Source organism: Pagrus pagrus, assembly GCF_965226575.1.
Source record: "Pagrus pagrus genome assembly, chromosome: 3".
NCBI lineage: Eukaryota > Metazoa > Chordata > Actinopteri > Spariformes > Sparidae > Pagrus > Pagrus pagrus.
In genome coordinates, this window is record NC_140187.1 from 26,672,152 (window position 1) to 26,694,049 (window position 21,898).

General features: G+C 44.3%; 1 protein-coding gene across 2 annotated transcripts in view; it reads right to left on the bottom strand.

The window, feature by feature from the left end:
- Positions 1–21,898, bottom strand: part of cdh4 (cadherin 4, type 1, R-cadherin (retinal)) — a 216,229-nt gene that overhangs the window by 12,495 nt on the left and 181,836 nt on the right. Inside the window, exons 9-12 of one of the 2 annotated variants that reach the window (XM_084349378.1) lie at positions 13,651–13,788; positions 6,887–7,072; positions 6,358–6,611; positions 414–556 (exon numbers count right to left, since the gene is read on the bottom strand). In XM_084349378.1, the coding sequence (XP_084205504.1) occupies positions 414–556; positions 6,358–6,611; positions 6,887–7,072; positions 13,651–13,788 (721 nt within the window). Of the gene's footprint in view, positions 1–404; positions 557–6,357; positions 6,612–6,886; positions 7,073–13,650; positions 13,789–21,898 lie in introns of both variants that reach the window. The other variant, XM_084349377.1, reaches the window with a different exon arrangement.

Sequence of the window (21,898 nt, forward strand, 5' to 3'; positions counted from 1 at the left end):
TGTAGTGCTTTAGTACTTAAGCTCTGTTCATTGTTTCACTACCTAAGGCTGATACTCAAGACCTTCAGTGACTGATAATCTTCTTCTTTACTCCTATCAGAGACAGGGCAATGAAGACCAAAGAACATTTCTTTTACTGTATGCAGTACAAAATATGAATAGACTCAATCACAGTTCACACTGTAGGTCATCTGTCAGGAATGTCACAAGGGTGTGACGTATTAAACACATTCAACTTTCATTCATTAAATTCAGTGCCAAAATAACCCACAATTGTTGCTGTGCTCTGCGTTTAATCGACATCTTTTGCACCAACAGTGCACGCTGCTAGAGTTCCTCTATCGTCCTGTACACTCTCTACTGTTTATCGAATAATCACGACACACACACTCATCCTGACTTACCGGACTTACCATTGTCGAATGCTAGGAATGTGGCCTCGTACACATTGTTTTTGACGTACATGGACTCTCGGTCCAGCAGGGCCATGGTGGTGATCTGCCCATTGGTCCTGTTGATCTTCAGCCAGTTAGCTGGGTCTGACAGCTTGGAGTACCTGCACACACACACGCACACATGCACAAACCCACAGAGACAGACAGAAAGACAGACACTTCATTAAATCCAAATGTAAATGTAACAAACATTTCCCGCACATTAGCAGCCGGCTGTTACCTGAATTCCAGCAGCTCTGAATCTTTTATTTGTTGATTCAAAGTGCCCATTATCAAGTTGAATGTTCATTACCATAATAAGCAATATCAGCCGAGCACCTTTGAAGTATTACAGTGACATAGAGAGCGGAACATATGTTCACCGAGCTTATCATCGCAGCAGCTCATTAGCATGAAGACCGATGAAAACCTGAACCCGTATGCAGAGCAGCTACGCAGCGCTCTTAACAACTCCACCACTCTTTGTACCCACACAGCCGCCACTGCAGCTCTCATCGCCGTCACCGGTCGTGACATTGGCGGAGTGGAAAGTGACAGCTGCAATTAAAGTCCATAAATCCCATTAACAACTATGACGAGCCTTAACAACTGACCGAGTGGAGGAAGTGCCTCTCTCTCACACCTAATGAGAAACAGTTAATTGTTGACAAGCGAGAGGCCTTGGCGGGAGGCATGTGGTCAGCGTATCGCCACGATGACAGAAGGTGAGGGTTGCTAGAAAACGTGACGAGGGGGACAGGGGGCTTAATTAAAGCAGTGCGTTGGAGGCTGACACTGGTCAGCCAGAGCCTCTCAGGCATGCAGGAAACTATTTCCACCTCCAGCTCAAGACGCACTTCATCTGGACCGACAGACAGAGAAACATGGTAGGCCCGCCATCATATTTTGTACATTTTATTCTTGAGAGATTAAACTAAATAGACGAAAATAGATATCATTTCCAGTGAAAGGAGTTGTCACGCAGTGTTTGTCAGGATCTGCTGTTGCCCTGCAGGTTAGATTCTGGTGTTCGCATGTCATGTCTGGCACTATCATCTCCTTCCTGTGCCAACAAGATGTCACCTCCCGCTGTCTTCATCCGCAGCTGGCAGAGCAAAGTGTCTGACTGAACATGTGACAGCTGCCCTAACCCTTAACTCTAATGTTACGTTTGGGCTCCTGCAGACTCGTTACCCTACATTAGGACTGGGCAATATATCGATATTATATTGTTATTGTGGTATAAGACTATATATAATCTTAGATGTCATTATATTGTAATATGGCATAAATGTTGTGTTTTCCTGGTGTTAAAAGCTGCATTACAGTAAAATGATGTAGTTGAAATCTCAGTGTGTTAATATTCGGTTGAGGTACAAGTAGTGATCCACTATATTGTTTCAATGTTTCAATTTGGACAAAAACATTGCGAAATTTGATTTTGTATTTATGAAGTGCTTTTGAGGATATTTCAAGATTTCAAGATATATATTGTTATTGTGATAAAGCCTAAAAGTATTGGGATACAATTTTAAGGACATATCGCCCAGCATTAAACATGCTTAAATACAGCACAAACGTGTAAAAAGCACCTAAATATGTTATTACAATACAAATATTACTTTGGTAAAAGTGAAAGTCCCTCAAATATATATTACTTATAGTCTTAAAGTATCTGATATTAAATAATAAGTATCAATAAATTAAAGAAAAGTAAAATTACACAGATACAGTATATATTAATACTAGGGGTGGAACGATTATTGCATCCAATATTATATATATATGTATATGTATTCTGAATTTTTGATTTTTTTTTATCCAGTTGCATATAAAATTAAGTAACTGGTTACTAAGTGTAATGTAATGGAGTGGAGGTATAAAGTAATGAAAAATGGAAATACTTAAGTACAAGTACCTTAAAATTGTACTTAAATACAGAACTTTTGTAAATGTACTCATAGTAACTTCATTACATAGTAGACAAAGTGTTAATGTGTTTGTGTGTGAATGACACGTTGTCATAAAACAAATATGTATTTGTTCAAACATAGTATGAAATAGTTTCTTATGTGGTATGATAACAATGCTTTATGTTCATTTCTGTTCTTTGTTACAATCACATGTGGTCTGTGGCTAAGAGAAGGGTTACACTGCATCTCCACCTGTTAGCTACCTCGCTGAACTGCTGCCTTTCATAATGATCAATAATGATGTTTTTTTTACATTGTTAACAAAAGCCTTACGTTACAACCTGGAGGATCTAGTGAAAGGTGCTATTGCGTTGCATTGTGGGAACTGTAGTGCTGCACAGACATTGTGTAAATGTCAGAGTTTCTCGGCCTAAGCCCCTTCCATTTTGACCTTTCTGTTTTTAATCTGTCTCCCGTGAGTCTCCCAGCTTCATGGAAGCGTAATATTTAATTGCTGGTGTAAAACTTTAATCCTAAACCCAAGACCTTTAGAAGTGAGGACCAAGAAACATAACCTCCCATCACAAAAATGTCCTCACCCCGCAAGGCTAATACTCTAATAAGAACAGAAACATACACATACGCACACAAATTAGCTTTTGCTCCCACTTAGATCAAATCTAACAGTAACATCAGCTGGCAAACATGCTCGCCCTAACATCATCTTTTCTTTACTGCCAACGAGAGAAAAAAGCAAGAAATCCAGAAACATAAAAAAAACAAAAGCTGGCTCCTCTCCCATCCACTGCTCACGCACGGGCCTTTCACTCATCCTCTGCGGGCCCTCGTGTGCGCGTTCGCGTGCGTTCCTCAGTCTGCCGTTGTGCATTTCTGTGTGTTTTGTGTGTGCTTTAGTGAGGGTTTAAGCGAGGTCACCTAGAGGGAATACAGCAGCAGCAGCAGCAGCAGAGAGGAGGCTGTCTGAGCATGAGATGAGCGACTGCTGGCAAGCTGCTTTGGAGAAGACAGCAGCTCTGAGGTCCCATCAATACCAGACCCACCGACTGACAGAGAAGAAAGTGACAGGGTCAGTGGGAGCGAGAGGGAGGGAGGGATGAGAGAAAGGGGAGTAAAAGAGGAGTGACTTCTCTCAAAGGGCAGAAGAGCTCAGTCCACTTAGTTTGCATGACATGTCTTTTTAGGAGAAGGAACCTGAGATGTGGATATTGCTCAGTCTTCTGTACAGTAGGTATACGAGTACATCTCCCACTGCCTCCCCCGCTATCAATTCAGTAACATTTCCACTGGGTCCCTCAGTGAGAAGAGGCCGTCTCACTGACATTAAGAAAAATCAATCTTCCTCGTCGGGGCTGGCTATGGAGTGGAACGGTGCTGCTGGACCTCAGTGGGCATGTGGGAGTTTCTATCACACAGGGTCGATGCCTGGATGGCACCATGCCCGCTGTGTGTCATCCCAGTTAGGAAGAATGGAGGGAGGGATCAATGAGGAGGAAGAGAAGAAGGAGAGGGGGATCTAAGGAGGGCAGACAGACAGTGTCCAACTCATTACAGGATGACCTCTTCACACCGGTCGCCTGGCAACGGGATGGTAACTGGAGGCGGGGATGTGGGCGAGGGGGTCGTGGAGAATGTCACAGAAGAGGGACAAACTGTGAAGGAAGAGCTCGCCGCTGATTAAACGCTGGTGACACTCCGATTCAGTGGTTACAAAATATTGGAAGTTCCTCCCTATATCTCACTACCAGGTAGTCTGTGACCGTAAGAGGAGGTTCAGATCTACCTCTGACTGTAATATGAAACCTGAATGTAAGAATCTGCATTTTCATCTAAAGGAAAAACAACAGATGGCAGTTTGGCACAGTAGGGAGAGCAGTGAGCAGGGACCACAGCCACGGCTGGGCGTCACGCAAAGGGTGGCACTTTGTGTTGAAAGGTGGTGGGGACAAAAGGGCTCAGATGAAAACAATTTTCTTTAAATAGTCCTCAACATATGTGATTTTAGGCAATGTAATGTGGGGATCAGCATGAGGTCAGATAATGAAGGCGGGGAAAAAAATAGCATATGGTGCATCAAAAGGGCTCCGCCTAATAGCATGAAACTCACAATGAAATATCAACCCTCCCATTCGCCTCCACTACGGGCCAAAGTATGTAATCATCATAGAAAGGTATGCTACAGCAGCTAGCTAGCTACGGATTCTAAAAAAGTACCCAAACTGCACAACAAAGAAAAGGAAGGAGACATTAGAAAGTACTTTAGCGAGCAACACTGTTAGCCTACAGTAAATCTCTGTCTTATTAAAGGTGCAGTATGTAAGAATTTTAGTTGAAAACATTAAAAAATTTGCTAAAATGATGAAGAGAATGTTAAAAAAAAGATAGTTTTTGAAATGAGGAAGTCTGTGTATTGTGTTGCGGAGATATCTACTGAAGTTAGCATACGCTAACCAGCTAGCCCCGGCCAAAACTGGTCCAAAACTCCTGTGCTAGCAGTGTAAACACCAACACATCTCCAGTAATCTAACCTCCGAGTCTGGACTGCTCGATGCACCGCTAACTGAGCTAGCTAGCTGATAGTAATGATTGTCCCTCCTCCCCAGCCCCCCGCTGGCCTGCACTCACATCGCTCCGGCCGCATTACGCAAGATAATACTCCATGTACATGTTGGGCACCTGTGCTTGTGCTCGTGCATGAGCAACCTTGCCAGAGCCAAGAAACAATGTTGCTGTACAGGATGCACAGTTTTACTGATCTCATCATCTTTAAAGTTCTCTGGAAAAACAATGACATGTAAATCATAATATTGTGTTACATTAATTATGTTATATTATCTGCCCTACATTTGATTAAAGCTACATTTCCTAACAGCTGGCACTTCTCATTTCTTAATTAAGTTACGTTGTTTTCCATTTGTCTCTGCTATTGTTCCTTTTGTCCTTGTTATTCACGTCACTCAATGTAATTAGTTTAACATTGTATGCACCTACAGCATAATAGAAGGATTCATAATTGGTAACTTGAAAGAAAAACTGACATTAAAGTGTATCGAGTGAAAGAGAAAATAGTCTGCCATCTAACACCCATAAACTGCTATTATCATTTTTTATCAGTGATTACAAATAATTACTTGTAAGTGAACAGGGTCACTCTTCATGATGAACACACAGAGGATCATAAGCAGACTGCAGTTCCTTTACCTGAGATGTTATGACAGGAGACAAACTGCTTAAAGCCTCTTGAATGTCCGTACTGCCAACTTCCACCCAAATTGTGTGCTTTATCACAGCTGAGCGGGATCATGAGTGATCATGCCCCTCAAACATCCACTGTGCCTGGGCCCCAAGATGGCTGCTGAGTGGCGAGACTTGCCTATAAGGACCTTGGTTTTACCACCTGCATCTTAACTTAACTTTTGATTAATCCACATTAATAAGCAGAAAGGAGAAACGTTTTAAGGCTGTTAGGCTCCAAATAAATAGTTTAAATCTCTTGGAAAGGCAACGTTTTGATCTAGAAGATCTTCCCCAGGCAACTGTCAGTCACGCTACTCCCATCAACCTCCTTTCCAGAAACAGATGCAGCGGTTGTCAGGCAAAAAGCTTTGATGAACTCACTGTGATAAGCTACCAAACAGAATGGAAGGCAGTTCATGTCTAGCTGGTGGACATAGTGGAAAACAGAGCTAATAGGGTGAATATTGGCCTTAAATGAATCTAATGGACACAAACAGGACTCCAGATTAATCCTCATGTTGCTCCGTGCCTGCTAGATGTGTAAATAAGCACCTGTGGCTGACATGTTTGCCACATCACAGCTTGTTTGCTCCCCCAAATGGTTGTAAAATAATTCAAGAAGCTTTAAAGATAATTTTTTGCATTTCAAGTTGACATGTGAAACCAGGCCGACCAGGACATCCAAAGAGTTCTCATGTTGTCTTAGTTTACTGATGTATTACATTCATCGAACACTTCATGAAGCGTCTTTGTACCTGACAATCTGGTGGATGAAGTGGTCAGGGTCCTGAGCAGCGAACACGGTGAGAGTCGTCCCCGCCGGCACACCCTCCTCAAAGCGGATCGTCTTGGGATTGACTGGGAAGACGGGCGGCTCGTTCACGTCCTGAACCGAGATGGTGACTCCCGCTGTGGACTGGAGAGAGGACTGGATGCCGCTGGCCAGGTGGGCCTGGTTGGACACCACCACGGTCAGCATGAAGGCACGATTCATCTCAAAATCAACGGGCTGGAGCCGACAGCGACGAGGAGGGAGAGGGAGAGGGAGATAACAGAATGATGAGAGACGGGAGGAAAACGAGTGTGGCTGATTGCAAGATTGGTTCTAACTGTGCTCCAATTTGAGAGATGACATATAATTCAGTGAAAACAATGTGAGACCAAAGTACTCAGTCATCAACATCTGGCACTTCAGAGCAGGTGGAAACCTACAAGATGCTGTGTTGAATAATAATGGAGAACAACGGAGCAACAAATCAGACGGGTGCACGGCTCCTTCTTTACCTTGACCACCGTCAGCATGCCCTCGTTAGTGATGGGGTTCGTGCGGATGGTGAAGTGTCCAGAGGGGTCCCCGCTGACGATGCGGTAGACGGCGTTCCAGTTGGGACTGTGTGGCTGGTCCCTGTCCACCACCGTCAGGTTGGTCACCACCACGTTCACCTTGTTCTCCGGCACCTCCCCTGAAAACTACAGAGCAGGAGGGAGGAGGGAGGGGGGAGGAAATGAAGGAGGGAGGATGGGAGAGATAACAATTACGCTGATGTTGCTCCGGCAGTCGGCTAATGCATGTTAATAAGTTGATTTATTGGGATTCTAAACATTTGCTCGTGCCGTCATCAATCTTTAAGCGTTTTCTATAATTGCTCTTATGAAAACAAACTGCTTTTAGGGTCACGCCAATAATTGCTCATTACGCTGAAACATGAATCGAAAGTGGGGGCAAAACAAATGGGGAAGATAATAGAACGATAGGAGAGGGAGCGACAAAGACAGAAGGAGACGTATTTATTTAAATGTGGATAATAGAGAATCATATCTCCCATTATGTTAATGCTGTCCCATGTCTGCTCATATGAAACTCATTATTTGAACTAATGGATTTGTTCAATTAAGTGTTTACCCATTTAATTTAGATTCCGTGCATCCACCACATCTAGGTCTTAATAAGCAATTAGATAAGTACTGTAATTAAGGCAGCGGTAGGAATAATCTTTGGCTAATGATCTTCATTATATTGCAATCTGAAACAACTCCCCTCAGAACTAACTCTGGAGGAAACTTAGTGGCAGCTGCGGAGCCCGAAGAAGAATTTACAGCGCAACGGGATACATGTCTTTCTCTATAGGGGTTTATCTGAATACAGAGGAACGGGCACTCGAAGGTAGACACACATCCACGCTGAAAGCTCTCATTGTCAGACGATAATCCGCGTTTCCTCTTGTGAAGCGTTAACTTGTTTATGGTGTGTGTCTGCCAGCTGCTGTTCACTTTAATGGCTTCATCATCGTGGGATTGAAGCAGCGTCCAAACTGCTCGATTCCTCTTTTCCTATTCTCTCCCTCCCTCCCTTCCTCCCCCCCTCCTTGCCCCCTCTCCTCCTATCCCCCGCAGTACAACCAGGCTGATAAGCACAGAACAAATTAAATATGCACTCTCCGTCTCTGGTGTGTGGGCTCCTCCATTTCATTTTCACCCCAAGCTTCAGCACAAACACCACCACAAACCTTCCAAGCTTGTTTGGGCCACGCTGTCAGGCGGCCAAATGGAATATGCTCTCTCAGAGGCATACACAATGGAGCTGACTGTAGGGGAGGACGCATCCAAAATGGCCACTCGCTCTAAAATGCAATGTGGACCCATTGATAAGCCACTAGAGACACAGACTATGAGTTTCTGGAGGATTTTGTAGTTACAAAGAGGACGGGGGTAAAGGAGCGGGCCAAATAAGATTCATTGTATGTAAATGTCAGATGGTGCCTGACTTTGCCTGAGAATATAAAATTCAAATGAGGCAAAAATAAAAAAAAGAAACATTAAAGTTTAATTTGAGATGTTACGTCATGTCAGTGTTGCAGATCCTGTATTTATAGAGCTTTAAAAACAAACTTTATGTACTTTATCTTTGTAAACATTTAACAATATTACTTTTATAAGGGTAAAATCTGAGGAACAGTGTGAGCTTGTTCAGCAACATTAGGTGAAGACACATCCTCTGAAGGCCAGAACAAAACACCATAAGCCACACTTGCATGTTGTGCTGCAGCCACAAATGGCTGTTAGTTAAAGGTGCTGTATGTAAGAAAATAGGGGCAGCAAATTGCTAAAGTAACCGCTAACTGCTGCTAACTAGGCGCTGTTAGCTAGTAAGCTCAGTTAACCAAGCAGCTAGCGGGTGCATTAGCTGACTCTGACGGGACTGGGAGCTCGGAGCACTGGGTGATCGTTGGTGTTGTTTTCTGTTGGACCGTCAACTCTTGAGGTACGATGTGGCAAAGCTAGCTAGTTAGCATGCTAACTTTGATAGATACCCATGCAACACAATACATAGAGGTCTCTATGCTGTTTCAAATTGTTTCTCTAAGTTCAGTTTAAAGATTCGTACTTATTGGTAATGAAGATCGTTCTCTATGTTTCTAGGCTTAGTGATCGCATCACAGTTTAAATACCTTCATCCCTGATTCTGACTGACTTCAGGTCAGTGGTATATGTTCAGGCTGCTGCTAGCTCGAGCTAATACGGTCAGTTCAGTACAAGATTACTTATATAAAAACACTGTTTATAAAGAAATGGTTCAGCAGGGTATTATTTGTGACAATAATTATATTGTTTCTATGTTTTTTATTGTCTTTTAATAAGCTTTTAACAAGGGAGTCGCATTGTGCATCACGGCCACGCTGACAGCTGTGCCTTCAGTCACCACAGAGTGATTCGGTCAGTGACTGGAGCTTCAGTACAGTCAGTTCCCTTCCAAGATTCAGGGTATAAGATCTGGCCATAGACTTACCGAACACCTCTAAAAACAAAGCAAGTAGTGAAGTCATAAAGTTAGTGATGCAATATATATCTAACATTAGCTTCTATAGGTTTCTGGTCATACACTGCAGCTGCAAGGCTGAGTAGATTGAAGAAAAGAGTGTGTTTCATTGCTTCATGAATTTGGTTTAAACTGGCAATAGACAACATTTTTTTCTCTAACTTGTCATTCTGAAGTAAACACAGGGTGCACAGTGTAACGGCTGTAGAAAATGACAACATCAGTGTATAGACTTGTTCCCCATAAACCTTGGCTTCACTTGCTATTCAGTCTGCCTCTGGGCTCGATTTCTCCTGGATAAATGAAGGCTGAATTACAACACAAAGGACGTGCGTCCAATGGCAACAACCAAAACAGGAAGAGGCATTGTTTTCCCAGGTGATGGTAGAACAACTGGAATAACTGGGGAAACTCTACACTGCAAAAGAAAAAGAGCCCCACTGATGGAGGAGGCAAGGAAGGTGAAGGAGAGTGATAGAAACTGAGGTAAAACAAGAGTGAACGGACAGGGATTCACTCCATGTTGTGTTAAAGTCTGATCCCTTGTTGATATCTGTTTCCTCTTATCACCGAGACTTAAGACGGCTCAAAACCAGCATTCTTTCTACTCGATCAGTCAGTAACACAACCTGCCAACTTCTCAATACAACAAGGTGTTTTACTGCCTTTTCATATCACTGAGATCTGACAGGCAGTTGTCTGTTTCACCTTCGAAGAGCTAAACTTGAAAATGACTTTTATAGCTTCACTGGTCAAAGCATCAGCATCATCGATGACACATTATGACAGGATCTTATTTTACGAACCTCTGACATGTCAATAAATCACATGTATGAAGGCCAGCACCAAACAAAACCCAGCTGACGCAGGCTAACTTACGCCTGATTGCTCCCGATTATTGATTTCATGTAGCCTTTGAATGTTTGGGCTGCAGTCCAGCCAGGAGAAACGAGTACAGTGCTGCACAGACTCCAAATCATTTTAGAAAACAAATCTGCATCAAGGTGCACAGCCCAGCAGGGGAAATCTTCCTCTGAAAACTGACTCGGCACATGAAAATGTTCCATTTAGACGGCAGAGCTGCGACTCAACAAGACTAAATGAGCTCGTCATGGAGTCTGAAAACAAAACCGAACGATAATTACGGCATTACAAAGGGATAAATGTCCCGAACAGGCTCACGCTTATATCAGACTGATATCAGTCCACTTAAAACGGCTGTTATGGCGTCGTAAAGATGTAGCTACTGGCAAACTCTCATTTCTCATGTTATACACACACATCGAGCTGCTTTTCCGGCAGCGCCGTTCAGCACACATCAAAGTTGAGGACTGGGGAGCAGAGGGAAGTGGTGAATGGCACTCTTTCAGGTATTTAGAAGCCACAGGCTGCAGCTCTACAGGTGAATCACAAATAGCACTCAGCACTCATTCAGATCTGTCTGAATGCCAGTGCGTCTGGGAGCGCAAGCTTTCAGCCGCACAAGTCTCCGAGCAGCCCTCCTGCTCCTCATCGTGAATGAAAAACCACTGGGTGCACTTTAGCGGGGCTGCGATGCACTTGATTAGATAGTTTGATGAGATGGATCACGGCAAGTACCACTGTCTTTCTGTTATCACATAATGATGAACATAGCATTAACATAGTGCGTTCAGGAGGCCCATGTGGTGATATGAATAAAACATTTGGCTTTTTTTTCTTTTAAATTAGATGCTATATATCAGCTTGGTTTACGCCCCCACAAGCAATTTCACTTAATTAGCGCGCTTATGTTTTCTCTATGCCTCCCGTAGAGAGCAATGAATTCTTCTCGCGTCTGTCATGCACAAATAATTACTGAACTGCTCCAAGTCTAGTTGCTCATGTGGGAAGCAAAACAAAAAGTGGAGATTGACAAAGCAGCGGAAATGGCATCTGGTAAAGAACAATTTATTTGCCGCCGATGTTTCATGTGAGAGTGTGTGGCGGCTTGAGTGAAGGATGTACAACAGAAACATATTTTTTTATACATTTTCACTCATTAGCCTCTTTGAGTTACACTCCAAAATATGAGCAACTGCTCCCTCACAAGCTCCCGCAAATGTACAGTCAATTAGTCAGGAGGGCTGCAGGGAGCATAATGAAACATTTATCACAGTGTGTGTGTGAGCATACATGTACAATATGTTCCAACTCACAACTGTCTTCTGTAAATGTCAAGGACAATGTACATGTTTGTGTGCCCGCTGAAGCGCAGCATGTCCATTTTCCTGACCAGAGGGGGGACTCTGGTCCAGAGCTCCTCCCCCGTGAAGAGCCCTGACAGCTACAGCTCCACAGACATGGGACAGAGGCGTTCTGAGCGGAGCGGCAGCCTTGTTCGGTGAGCTCTACCCCTGACAGCTGGGGAGCTCTTATCAGAGCATGCGGCTGGAACTGTACTGGCACGCAGGCTGCCGACGGCCCCGCCGAGGAGACGGAGGATCACAGTGTGTGACGCTGACACACTGCTCGCTCTGCCTCTGAGCTCGGCTGCAGACAGCATCCGTCTCTCTCTGGAATCTCAGAAATTCAAGCGCTCGCATAAAGAGCAGCAACAATCCTGTAGGTCTGTCAAGCTGCGGTCAGCGTTTGATTCTGTCCTATCAGCAGGCCGAAAAAGAGAGAATACAAGCTGTACATGTGGGGAAAGATGCAGAAACCCAAAGGCACGCACGCACACAAGGTCTGCATCACCAAGAACCCTCGCTCTCGAAAACAAACAACTCCCTCTCACACCGCCATAGTTAAGTGGGCCAGCTGTAGCGTGGCTTCCTGTCAGACCAATGTGGAGGTATCAGGGACCGGGGCCAGATGCCTGCAGACAAACCCTGGCCACCAGAGGCCCCGCTGGCAGGGAACACACTGAGAGGGAAGGAGGGAGGAGTGCACCTCCCATCACCTAAACTACGCTCCATCTCACTTTCACTCACAGTTTCTTTTTCTGCCTCTCCATATGCACAGTGTTTCTTTATCTGTCACTGTGTTGTTTATATCTCATGTTTGTATCAGTCCTGATCTTTTCTCTTTGTCATCTGCTGTTTACGCTGTTCCTTCATCTCAGTGTTTCAGGAAACATATTTCAGTCGAGCTTTTGTTTCATGATTGCTGTCTGTCACGGACGAGATAAAATACTTTCTAATAATATCTGAGAGCCGTCTTTTCTTAAATAAGCAATTGTTTAGATGACAGATAAAAAAATCAATATCCTCCCTCAAATATATATCAAAAACAACATATTTACAGCAAACCACAGAATGGTGAATACAGCCACTCTCATTTTTTAAAGAAAGAGTTATTTAAAGCCTCCCTCCAGTCAGTTTCTCTTCCTGTCAGACGATCACCGCTCTCTCTCAAACAGAGAACGGAGGCGTGGTTGATAGTCATACGTACTTTTATACCATGGCGACCAGGCCAGATCATCATCACTAGCATGGATTAGCGAAAGCATCGATATTCTCATGGACGAACAGCAGCATGGATATAAGCAGGGACAGTGATAGCTGTCACTCAAACTGAAGTTCTTCTTGTGTATCGAGGAGATGCAGAGTTTATTCACGGTCACACTGTAACCTGTACTGTCCATCTACTGCAACTCCTCTGCTAAACTTTCCCCTCTGCTCGATCGCTAACACTGGCCTGCTCTGAAAGCGATCACTGGAGCTATCTCTCCTGCAAACCTGCTTTTATAACCCCTATCAGAGGATGACGTATGACTCCCAGATTCTACTGTAGTCATGCGTAATTTTTCCATGTTAGCAAAACGCTTCGATTTTGTGACTGTGAGCACAACTTTAAAAATATTTGTTGAACAGTTTGGCTCATCAGCGTTGCCAGGAAAGGACTCAGAAATACATAAAAGTACCAAAATACACTGGAGGGGGGCTTTAATAAACGGTTGAGAGCCACTGAGTTCAGATTAGACTGCAGATTTTGATGAGACTCATAAATCTTAATACATTTATAGGATTGTTATAATCTGCACATGGCCAAAGAGCAATTGTACAACCTGTTCTACCCACAGAAGCCAAGTTCTTGATGTTCATTTTTGATTTCTATACAATTAATCTCACAAAGGAAGAATGAAAAAAACTCTCTTGCTTTGAACTGCAGGGATTTTGTTTTTACTATTATTGGTATTGGCACCAATAATCCAGTATATGTCAGGCTCTTTTACACAGATCAATAAATTATCAATGGGTTTAAGACTCACCGTTCTGACGGTCAGTTCTGGGGGGTTGTCGTTGATGTCGGTGATGCTGATGAGGGCTGTGGCTGTGTTGGACAAGCCAAAGTTCAAGTTGCCCTCCATGTCAGTGGCCTGGACGATGATGGTGTACTGGGACACTTTCTGTAAAAAGAAGAAAAAAAAAAAAAAGTAATAAATGAGAAAGAATAGCACAGGAGAACACAGAAATCAATCAACAGATACATATTCTGTCAAGTGACACTGACAAAGTGAGTCAATGCGTGGATGCAACCCCCCCATCTACCAGTGAATCACACATACATCTTCCCTTCTTCCACAGGAGACAGGACAACTGGAGTCTGTTACAACACCTTATTTGCTCAATAACTGATTGTAAATCGTACACACACACACACACGCGCACGCATGGATGAACAGACATACACAAAGTTGCAGGGAAGGAGCAATGTGTTGGTAAAAGGCCCATCAATTATTGCCTAAAAGTCCTGGCTTTCCGCTGTGGGAACAGACCTGGATCATCACTCATTTTAATGGTGTGCTGCAGATAATACCAGGAGGTTGACGGGCCTTGCTTAGTCCAGTTACAGTGAGGGGGAGCACTGCAGCACACACTGCAATATCACAGTGCTGTGACAAGAAACAGCATCAGACGCTCACTCGGCTTTGTTCAGACACAACAGAGACGCAGAGAGACGGAGCATTGTGACGCTGTCCATGGTGCTGAAAGTTCAGCCCGTCCCCAGACTCACCACTGCAGAGACAGAGCAGAGAGGAGACCATCTGCATTATGGACTCTTTCTCCTCCTATTAATCCATTTGGCTCCAGCCTCCATTGTGCCACAGCAAAGTGAGAGAGTGAGAGAGAATGAACGTCAAGGACAGGCCAGTGTTGTGCGCACCGGGCCCGGCTGCTTCGTGCAGCAATCCACAGTGCGTTTTATGCACGCTCCAGTGTTTGTTTGTTGCTAGGCTAGTTTTGCCATTTTCACCCAGGGGTCACGCTTTCTAACAGCTCGACGGCCGGGGGCACTGAAGTCAGGGACCGCCTGGAGGAACGAGAACAAACCCAGGAAGAGGTCTTGGAGGTGCAGATGGGGGAGTTACTTCTAACTTCTTCGGTGGCTGCTTCTTGGCTTCTTTGTTTCTTTGAGCCTTGGCTCTTCTTACTTTTCTTTTTTTCTACTCCTCTGGTTTATTCTGTACTCTTTGTTAACTCACATTCTGTGCTTCTTTTGATCTCTTGCTATCTTTCTCATCACATCTCGGTCGCTCAGTGTTCTCCGCCTGTCTGTTCTTTATCTGTCTATCTCTCCTCACGTCTTCCTGCCTGTCTCTGTGTATCTCTATATCTCCTCTTCTCCCTCCTCCCACTCTTTCTTCAGCTGTGAAGGATGCCGCCGATTGTTTGATCAGTCAAACCGCTGAGGCCAGTTAAAACACCCAGCTGGAGTCATTTAGCATCTCTCCGAGTCATTATGAAGTGCGCAGACATGTTAATCTGCACCAAACCAACCCTATTAATGAAAACTCAATACTGGCTGCCCTTTATTAGACTCATAATGAAATATCAATACCATCTCCCCTCATAGAGCGCTTCAGTAAATAGAGACTCCGATGAACGCGTCTCTCTGCAGACTCATTTAGATCCGGTCACATACATCAATCTAGAAATAGCAGCAGATGGCTGCAGGAAGCTAATAGGCTCCAGCTTTGATGGACGCATTTTCCTTTGGTCAGGTGAGGAGGGATGAGTGGAGCTGAGCCAGCAGGTGGAGCTGTCACACAGTGGGAGGTGTGGCTGATGCGTCCTCTCCTGCAGGGTTATATCACTCATCGGAGGGTAGTTGTGAGTTTATGGCCCTTCTAGTGCACACATACATATCCGCTAACGCTCCAGTGAGTGGGAACAGGTGGGACACTCAGACTCTTACACCGGGGATACACGTGCGCGGCAAACGCACGCGCACACACACCCAGGCACACACACACACACACACACACACACACACACGCACACACACAAACCGAGCCAAGCTGTCCAGAAGTGGCTGCCCGAACAAGCCAGTAAAGGGCCCTCTAATGAGTCCTATAGAAGTGCTGAACAGAAAATCTCTCTGTTAGATTAGAGTCCAGTGCTGGCAGGAAACACAGCTTCTTGTCTCATGACCAACAGCAACAGCCCAGAGTCCCCCCACAGGCCTCGAGCCTCACGGACTTAATCTGCGGGAGCTGAGAGCCATCAGAGGCCACAGAAACACCTGTACACAGAGCCCCGCCAACAGTACAACTCAATCCCTTTTTTCACTGAGACCAAATTAGGTAGTTTACCATCCTGCAGACTGAAGAAAGAAATTGGAAACAAACAAAAAAACTTCTACAGGCTATTAATGTTAGCAACTCGACAAGTCGAGCTAAGCAGCCGGCAGGACAGGTGGAAAAAAAACAAAAAACCTGGTGGCTCATGGTTTGTAAGCAAATGGACTCCGGTGAGACTTTGTTAGCAAGAACAAAGCAGGAGGGAATAATGCTCTGAACGTGTAAGGCGATGTCGGACACGAAAATGGAGGAGTGGTTTTCTGGCAAAACACTTTGAGTGGTGAATTAATTATACCCGAGCTGAGTGTGCATTTTCGGGACCACTCAAAGAGGATGAAAGTGGCCCGACGAGTGAGAGACCTGCTCTTACTTGTGTAGTTTGTGGATTGAGTTCTGGCCTGCCAGCCTCCTGCTGGCCACAGTCATTAGTTTGTCACTTACAATCTGTCTCAACTGGCTCGCTAAACCTGGAGCGACCAGCCTCCCTCCCTCCTCCCACTACACTCTCTCTACCTTACTGACCCTCGCCGTCAGTGATCCCGTGACAGTTTCAGTGCAGTTCAGCTGAGATTGCCTTAATTAAATTTACTCAATTTGATTTGATGCTATTCGATTCCACTTCATTAGGTTTTCGTTCACTTCGAATCAGCCCAGTTTATTTCGGTTCAGTTACACATCCATGCTGCCGATGGAAAACGGAGGTATCTGTAGTTGCAAGTGCCTATTTTCTGTTTTCACACAATATCCAGGTAGACCCAAAATAAGCAGTGGAGTCTGTTTTGTCTCCATCCTCTCTTCTCTCCCGGGTTGGTCTGAGGACACAAACTGCTCAGCACTGGTTTGATGAGAAAACAAGCCTGTGATGAGCTCTTGCAAGCGGCGCACACTGTTTCTCCGAAAGCTTTTCTCTGAATCCTGTCGTAGAGACAGTCACTCAGAAATGTAGGAAAATGTGAGATACAAACTTGATTAGATACGCCTCCACATGTACGCAAACGGCTCAGAGTCATACACCGGATAAATAGAAGCTGTGAGTCACATATGAATAAAGCTGCTGGAGTAAAGCATGCAACACGGCTGGGAGACAAGTTTGGTTTATAGTCCAAGTGAGCATTACAATACAACAGACAAGACACGATTACGCAAATATGAGCATGATGAACATGCTGTTGTCAGACTTACTGGCTCCAGCTTGTCACAAACAGATAAAAACCGCATCCCTGATTAAGGATAAAGCTCCTTGTTCTACAGCAGCGGATCATGTCAGGTTTGTCATCGCTTATCAATGAGCCACAAGAGGGGATGTGGTCATCAGAGTCGAGCCACAATAGACCAAAATACCTGTTGTTCCAGGCTTTAAACAAGAAAACAGGAAAATGAAACTGCATTAAAGGGGCCCTGCGTTGTGCTGGAGACCGGTCGTTAGTTTATGTCAGCAAATGTTCCCTTCTGTTTCTCGCTCTTAGGTGGAGCTGTGATGAGGCACTCCAGAACGTGCATAAAGTCACATCCTGTCGTGAAAAATCATCATTAAAGCAGCATTAAACAACTCAGCTCAACTCTCTATGGGCTTTTTATAGGCAACCGAGTGGGAAGGACCCATTTTTCATGTCGAGTCACAATCCACTCACATATGGCAAATAAAAAAGTCATTAATACATGGAAATTGCTACAAATTGTTACATAGAGCCCCTTTAGATAAAAGAAATGTCAGTATTAACCCCCCACAGTTTCTGAGTGCGATAAAACTGTCGTAAATAAAAATCCCAGTTGCTTACATGCTAACAATGGCGATGCTACGCTGATGTTAAAGTTACTACTTGTAGAATATATGGCCAATACTCGAAGGTAGCTCCGAAAACATAGGGGGCAGCAGATCATTGGAGCAACTGACTCTTTGCTAGCCTATGCTTGGCTGCAGCTGAATTCAGTAGGTGCCTGGTTGTATTTTTCTGTTTAGTAAGGAAAGTAGGATTCAGAGTCTGTCATTTCTCAGCATTTTGTGAGTTTATTTTGTTCATTTATTATGCTAACAGCTAGCATATGTCTGCCTGCTGAAACTATGGGGGCTAGTAGACTATTGCCCCTTGCCGGTGCAAAATGGCATTACGAGACAGGGTGGCCCTGGGCTAGCTGGTTAGCATGCTAACTTCAGTGGACATCTCCTAAACACTGTTGTGTCTTCACACTCTGTTGATAATGTTTTTTTTAATTGCTCCCTTGGGGTATAATGTTTTCCATGTTCACCATCTTAATTTCACGTGTTAGCATGCTAAACTAGTACTAAACAGAAAGTACAGCTGAGGCTGATTGAATTTCATTAGTTTACAGGTAGCTGGTAATGAAATACAGTACATTCAAATTCAGAACTGATAGTTGTGCTGGATGCCAAGTCAGAGGATCATTCAAGCTATTATAATCTATCCTGAGGGGGGCATGAATTAATGTACCAAATCTAATGCCAGTCCATGAAGTAGATGTTCAGATGTTCACTAAAGAGCAAAACATTTCAACTGCATTGTCTCCAGTTGGATATTACCTAAAAAATGGCTAAAAAAGGGAGTCACACCTTGCAAAACTCATTGGATGAGACAATTTTTCCAATGTAAGGACGCATATTTAATAAGGATATTTGAACTTTCAATTAATCACTATCAATCGTCTTTCTAAAGAATCAGAGTCTATAGATACAGAAAGAGAGGGAGTATTAGAGATCCTGAATAAAGCTGTAAAAACATTGTTATAATTTGAGATGACCCTGGGTTAATAAGTACACTGCATGATTTTGCAGTGTACTTATTAACCCAGGTATGTATATAGGTATGTCTTGTGCAGATACAGTACAATGCCAAATATTTGCTTATAGGTAATTCTCTACTTCATCTTCTAAATCATCCTCCCACAGCGACGTGTCTGTCATTGAGGGATTGTTGATGGAGAAAGCAGCGCGCTGTTGGCATATATCTGCAAAATTTAGCTTTGTTAGAAAATATACATCTGCGAGCTGTTGAAAGTGAATACCTGACCTGACCTGAAACAAAATAGAAATGCATTATCTACGAGAGAGGGCAGAAAAACATGATTTGAAACTAGATGGGCATAAGTGCAAAAATTCATGCTTTTCTGAATACAAAACAAGGTCCAATTCAGTGTTTGCAAGGTTCACACAATAAGGTGGATATTGAGTGGGTATTGTCTTGATTGAATGTTGGCTTCAAGCAGTCAACATCCACCTACATGCATCAGCTTTCTTCTTTCAGCAGCCCGCTCTCAATCCTCAGATGGCTTTGTTGTCTGACTCCTGGAGCTTTGGTGCCAGGTGCTGAAGTTAACATAACTCAGCGTTTCTCCCAGACAATAAAGCTCCAGACCCGTTCAGGCTGCCTGCTCTCAGTCTGTATCCCCGGGCTTTGCAGATCCTTGTGGAGCAATAGGCTGTGGGCACTCATGTCCTTGAGGCGGTCCAGGAGATGTCCTAATCGGTGGCGAGACAGTCGAATGCGGAGCTGGCATCGGCCTGGTGGACTGCCTGGCGTGGGGCCACGCCGCACCATGCTTCACCAAACCGTTCCAATCCAGGGCTCATGGGAGATTGAGACAGCCTGGGGTAATGAAAGACAACAGCGCTGCCTGCCAGTGGAACCGCAGCCATGGAGAGACGGCACAAAGGGAGAACATCCATGCCAGCTGTGGCAGCATGACATCTCCCACTCTGCTTGCTACCTGCTACACCAGAGTTGTGCTTCATTAGAGATGTATTTCTTTCACAGTAGACTGACAGACAAGTCTATTTCTAGTTCAGCATTCATAGAATACACAAAATCATGTAAACCCGAATCTAAACCTTCACCTGCTACAATCTTAAAGATCCCAAATTATGCTAATTTTTTAGGTTGCAAGGTACATCCAATGGAAAACACTGTCCACTGCTGCAGCACCTCTATTCAGCCTCTGCCTGAACACTCCAGTCTCCAGTTTTCAGTTTTCCCTCCTGTCTAACGCTCTTTCTCAAACAGAGAAGGGAGGTGTGGCTAGTAGTCGTCCATAATTATTACCAATCGCAACCACACCGCCATTCAAGCAAGATCAACATCACTAGCATAGATTAATTATTTTTTTAATTGCTAATTGCATTAGCATAGTTAAGCAACAGCATGAATATTAGCTGGGCTATTAGCTGTCACTCAAACAGAAGGTCTTCTCATTAATGCATCATTCCTTCTGCTCCAACCAGCAACACCTGTCTGCTCCGAGCACCGTCGCTCTCTCTCTTTCTCTTGCTCAACCACTCACACACGACGCACTGTTGTATTTTTCTGCTTTGCTCGTGTTTTTGCAGCCATGGCCATGTAGCTGAGTGTGGTAACTGTATAGTCGTGACATCACAACCTTATGGAAATCATGGCGGCTCGTTTAAAGGCACAGTTACTGACTACGGGCTGAATTTCTCCTTAATTGTGACACTTCCTTCTCAGCACCGTCTCCTTCTTAATAATAAAAAAGAAAGGAAGGAACTTTAATTCTTTAATTAATCATGTAGTCCATCATAAAGACGAAACATAAAAATAGCCATGTTATACTCAAAATGGCGGATGTATGATGTCAAACACACATGTTTACAGCTAAGCCCGGTTTGTCAGCCTGTGGGCAGGAGCACGTGGAAGCGTGTGAGGTCACGGTAGAATAGGAGGGCTGCGGGAAGGGAGCGATGCAGAATAATTGGTATTCAGCGGTGTCAGAGGTAAATGATACGCGGCTAACCTCCATGTAACCCCTGGTCTCCTCAACACGAGAGAACCTGCTTCACCCCTTAATTAGCACATGAATATTGTAATTAGACACCAGCATAGTGGATGAGGATTAGCTAAGGTGTGAGAGAAAGAGACGGGAGAGGAAACGGAGAATATAAAGTATGCATCGCAAAAGGTGTTCATAGGGTATTCAGTGTCAATACAGTGGGTATGCATATTCATGTTTTTGCGCAGCAGCATTTGTATACCCTGCTCCAGTTGCACGGATCCAGTTTGACACTTTGGATCTTCTTCATCATATCTGCTGCTACTCCTCAGTCTGTGGGAGCTTTGCTGCCTCCAAACAACAAACACAAGCGCAGGGGAGTGTGCACACAAACACGTGCCCATGTGTCTGAGGCTGTTTGTGTGTTTGTGTTGATGACCTTGACAGCAGGTGGGTGAACTCCCAGGTGTGTCCCAGTTTTAGTAGGAGGATCAGAGGCAGGTGGGACTGAGCCTGGCTTGATGTGTCCAGATTAATGAGCTTTCCCTCACTCACATGAGCTGCTACCGCAGCCGCCTGGGCCAAGCTGGAAACAGGGACACAGAGCTGGCTCGCATTCACTAGACTCATTTATATTGTCCCGCAAATGTAACACGCTATCATGCCCTGCCAGCGCCGCACACAATTTGGGTGAGGAACGAGCATTGATTTATTATATTCTTCTGTTATCGCAACCTGGGATTGTTCTTGAGATTTTAACCGTAATTATTCTCTAAATATGCTCGCTTTACCATTAAAATCCGGTTTTAATTTCCCAAGTGTTGCCCGGCCGGGTTTAGTGCCGAGAGGGACCAGCGGGACTTCTCAGAATATAAACATTATGAGACACACTCAAACGTGCTTTAATGCTGGTTGTTAAATCAGCCAACTAAGTTACGAGGATGCGATTATCCTCATAATGGCGGCATATGAATTTGAACGTTTCCTGATTTTGCCAGTTGTCTTCTTTTAATCTTGCACCACAGAGAGATAAAGGAAAGTGTGTGTGTGAGTGTGTGTGTGTGTGTGTGTGTGTGTGTGTGTGTGTGTGTGTGTGAGAGAGAAAGGCTGCAGTATGAACAATCTGCCATGAAACACCGTTGCCCACAGTCACCTGACGCTGCTTGGGATAAACAATAGTCAACCCCGCGTGACCTCG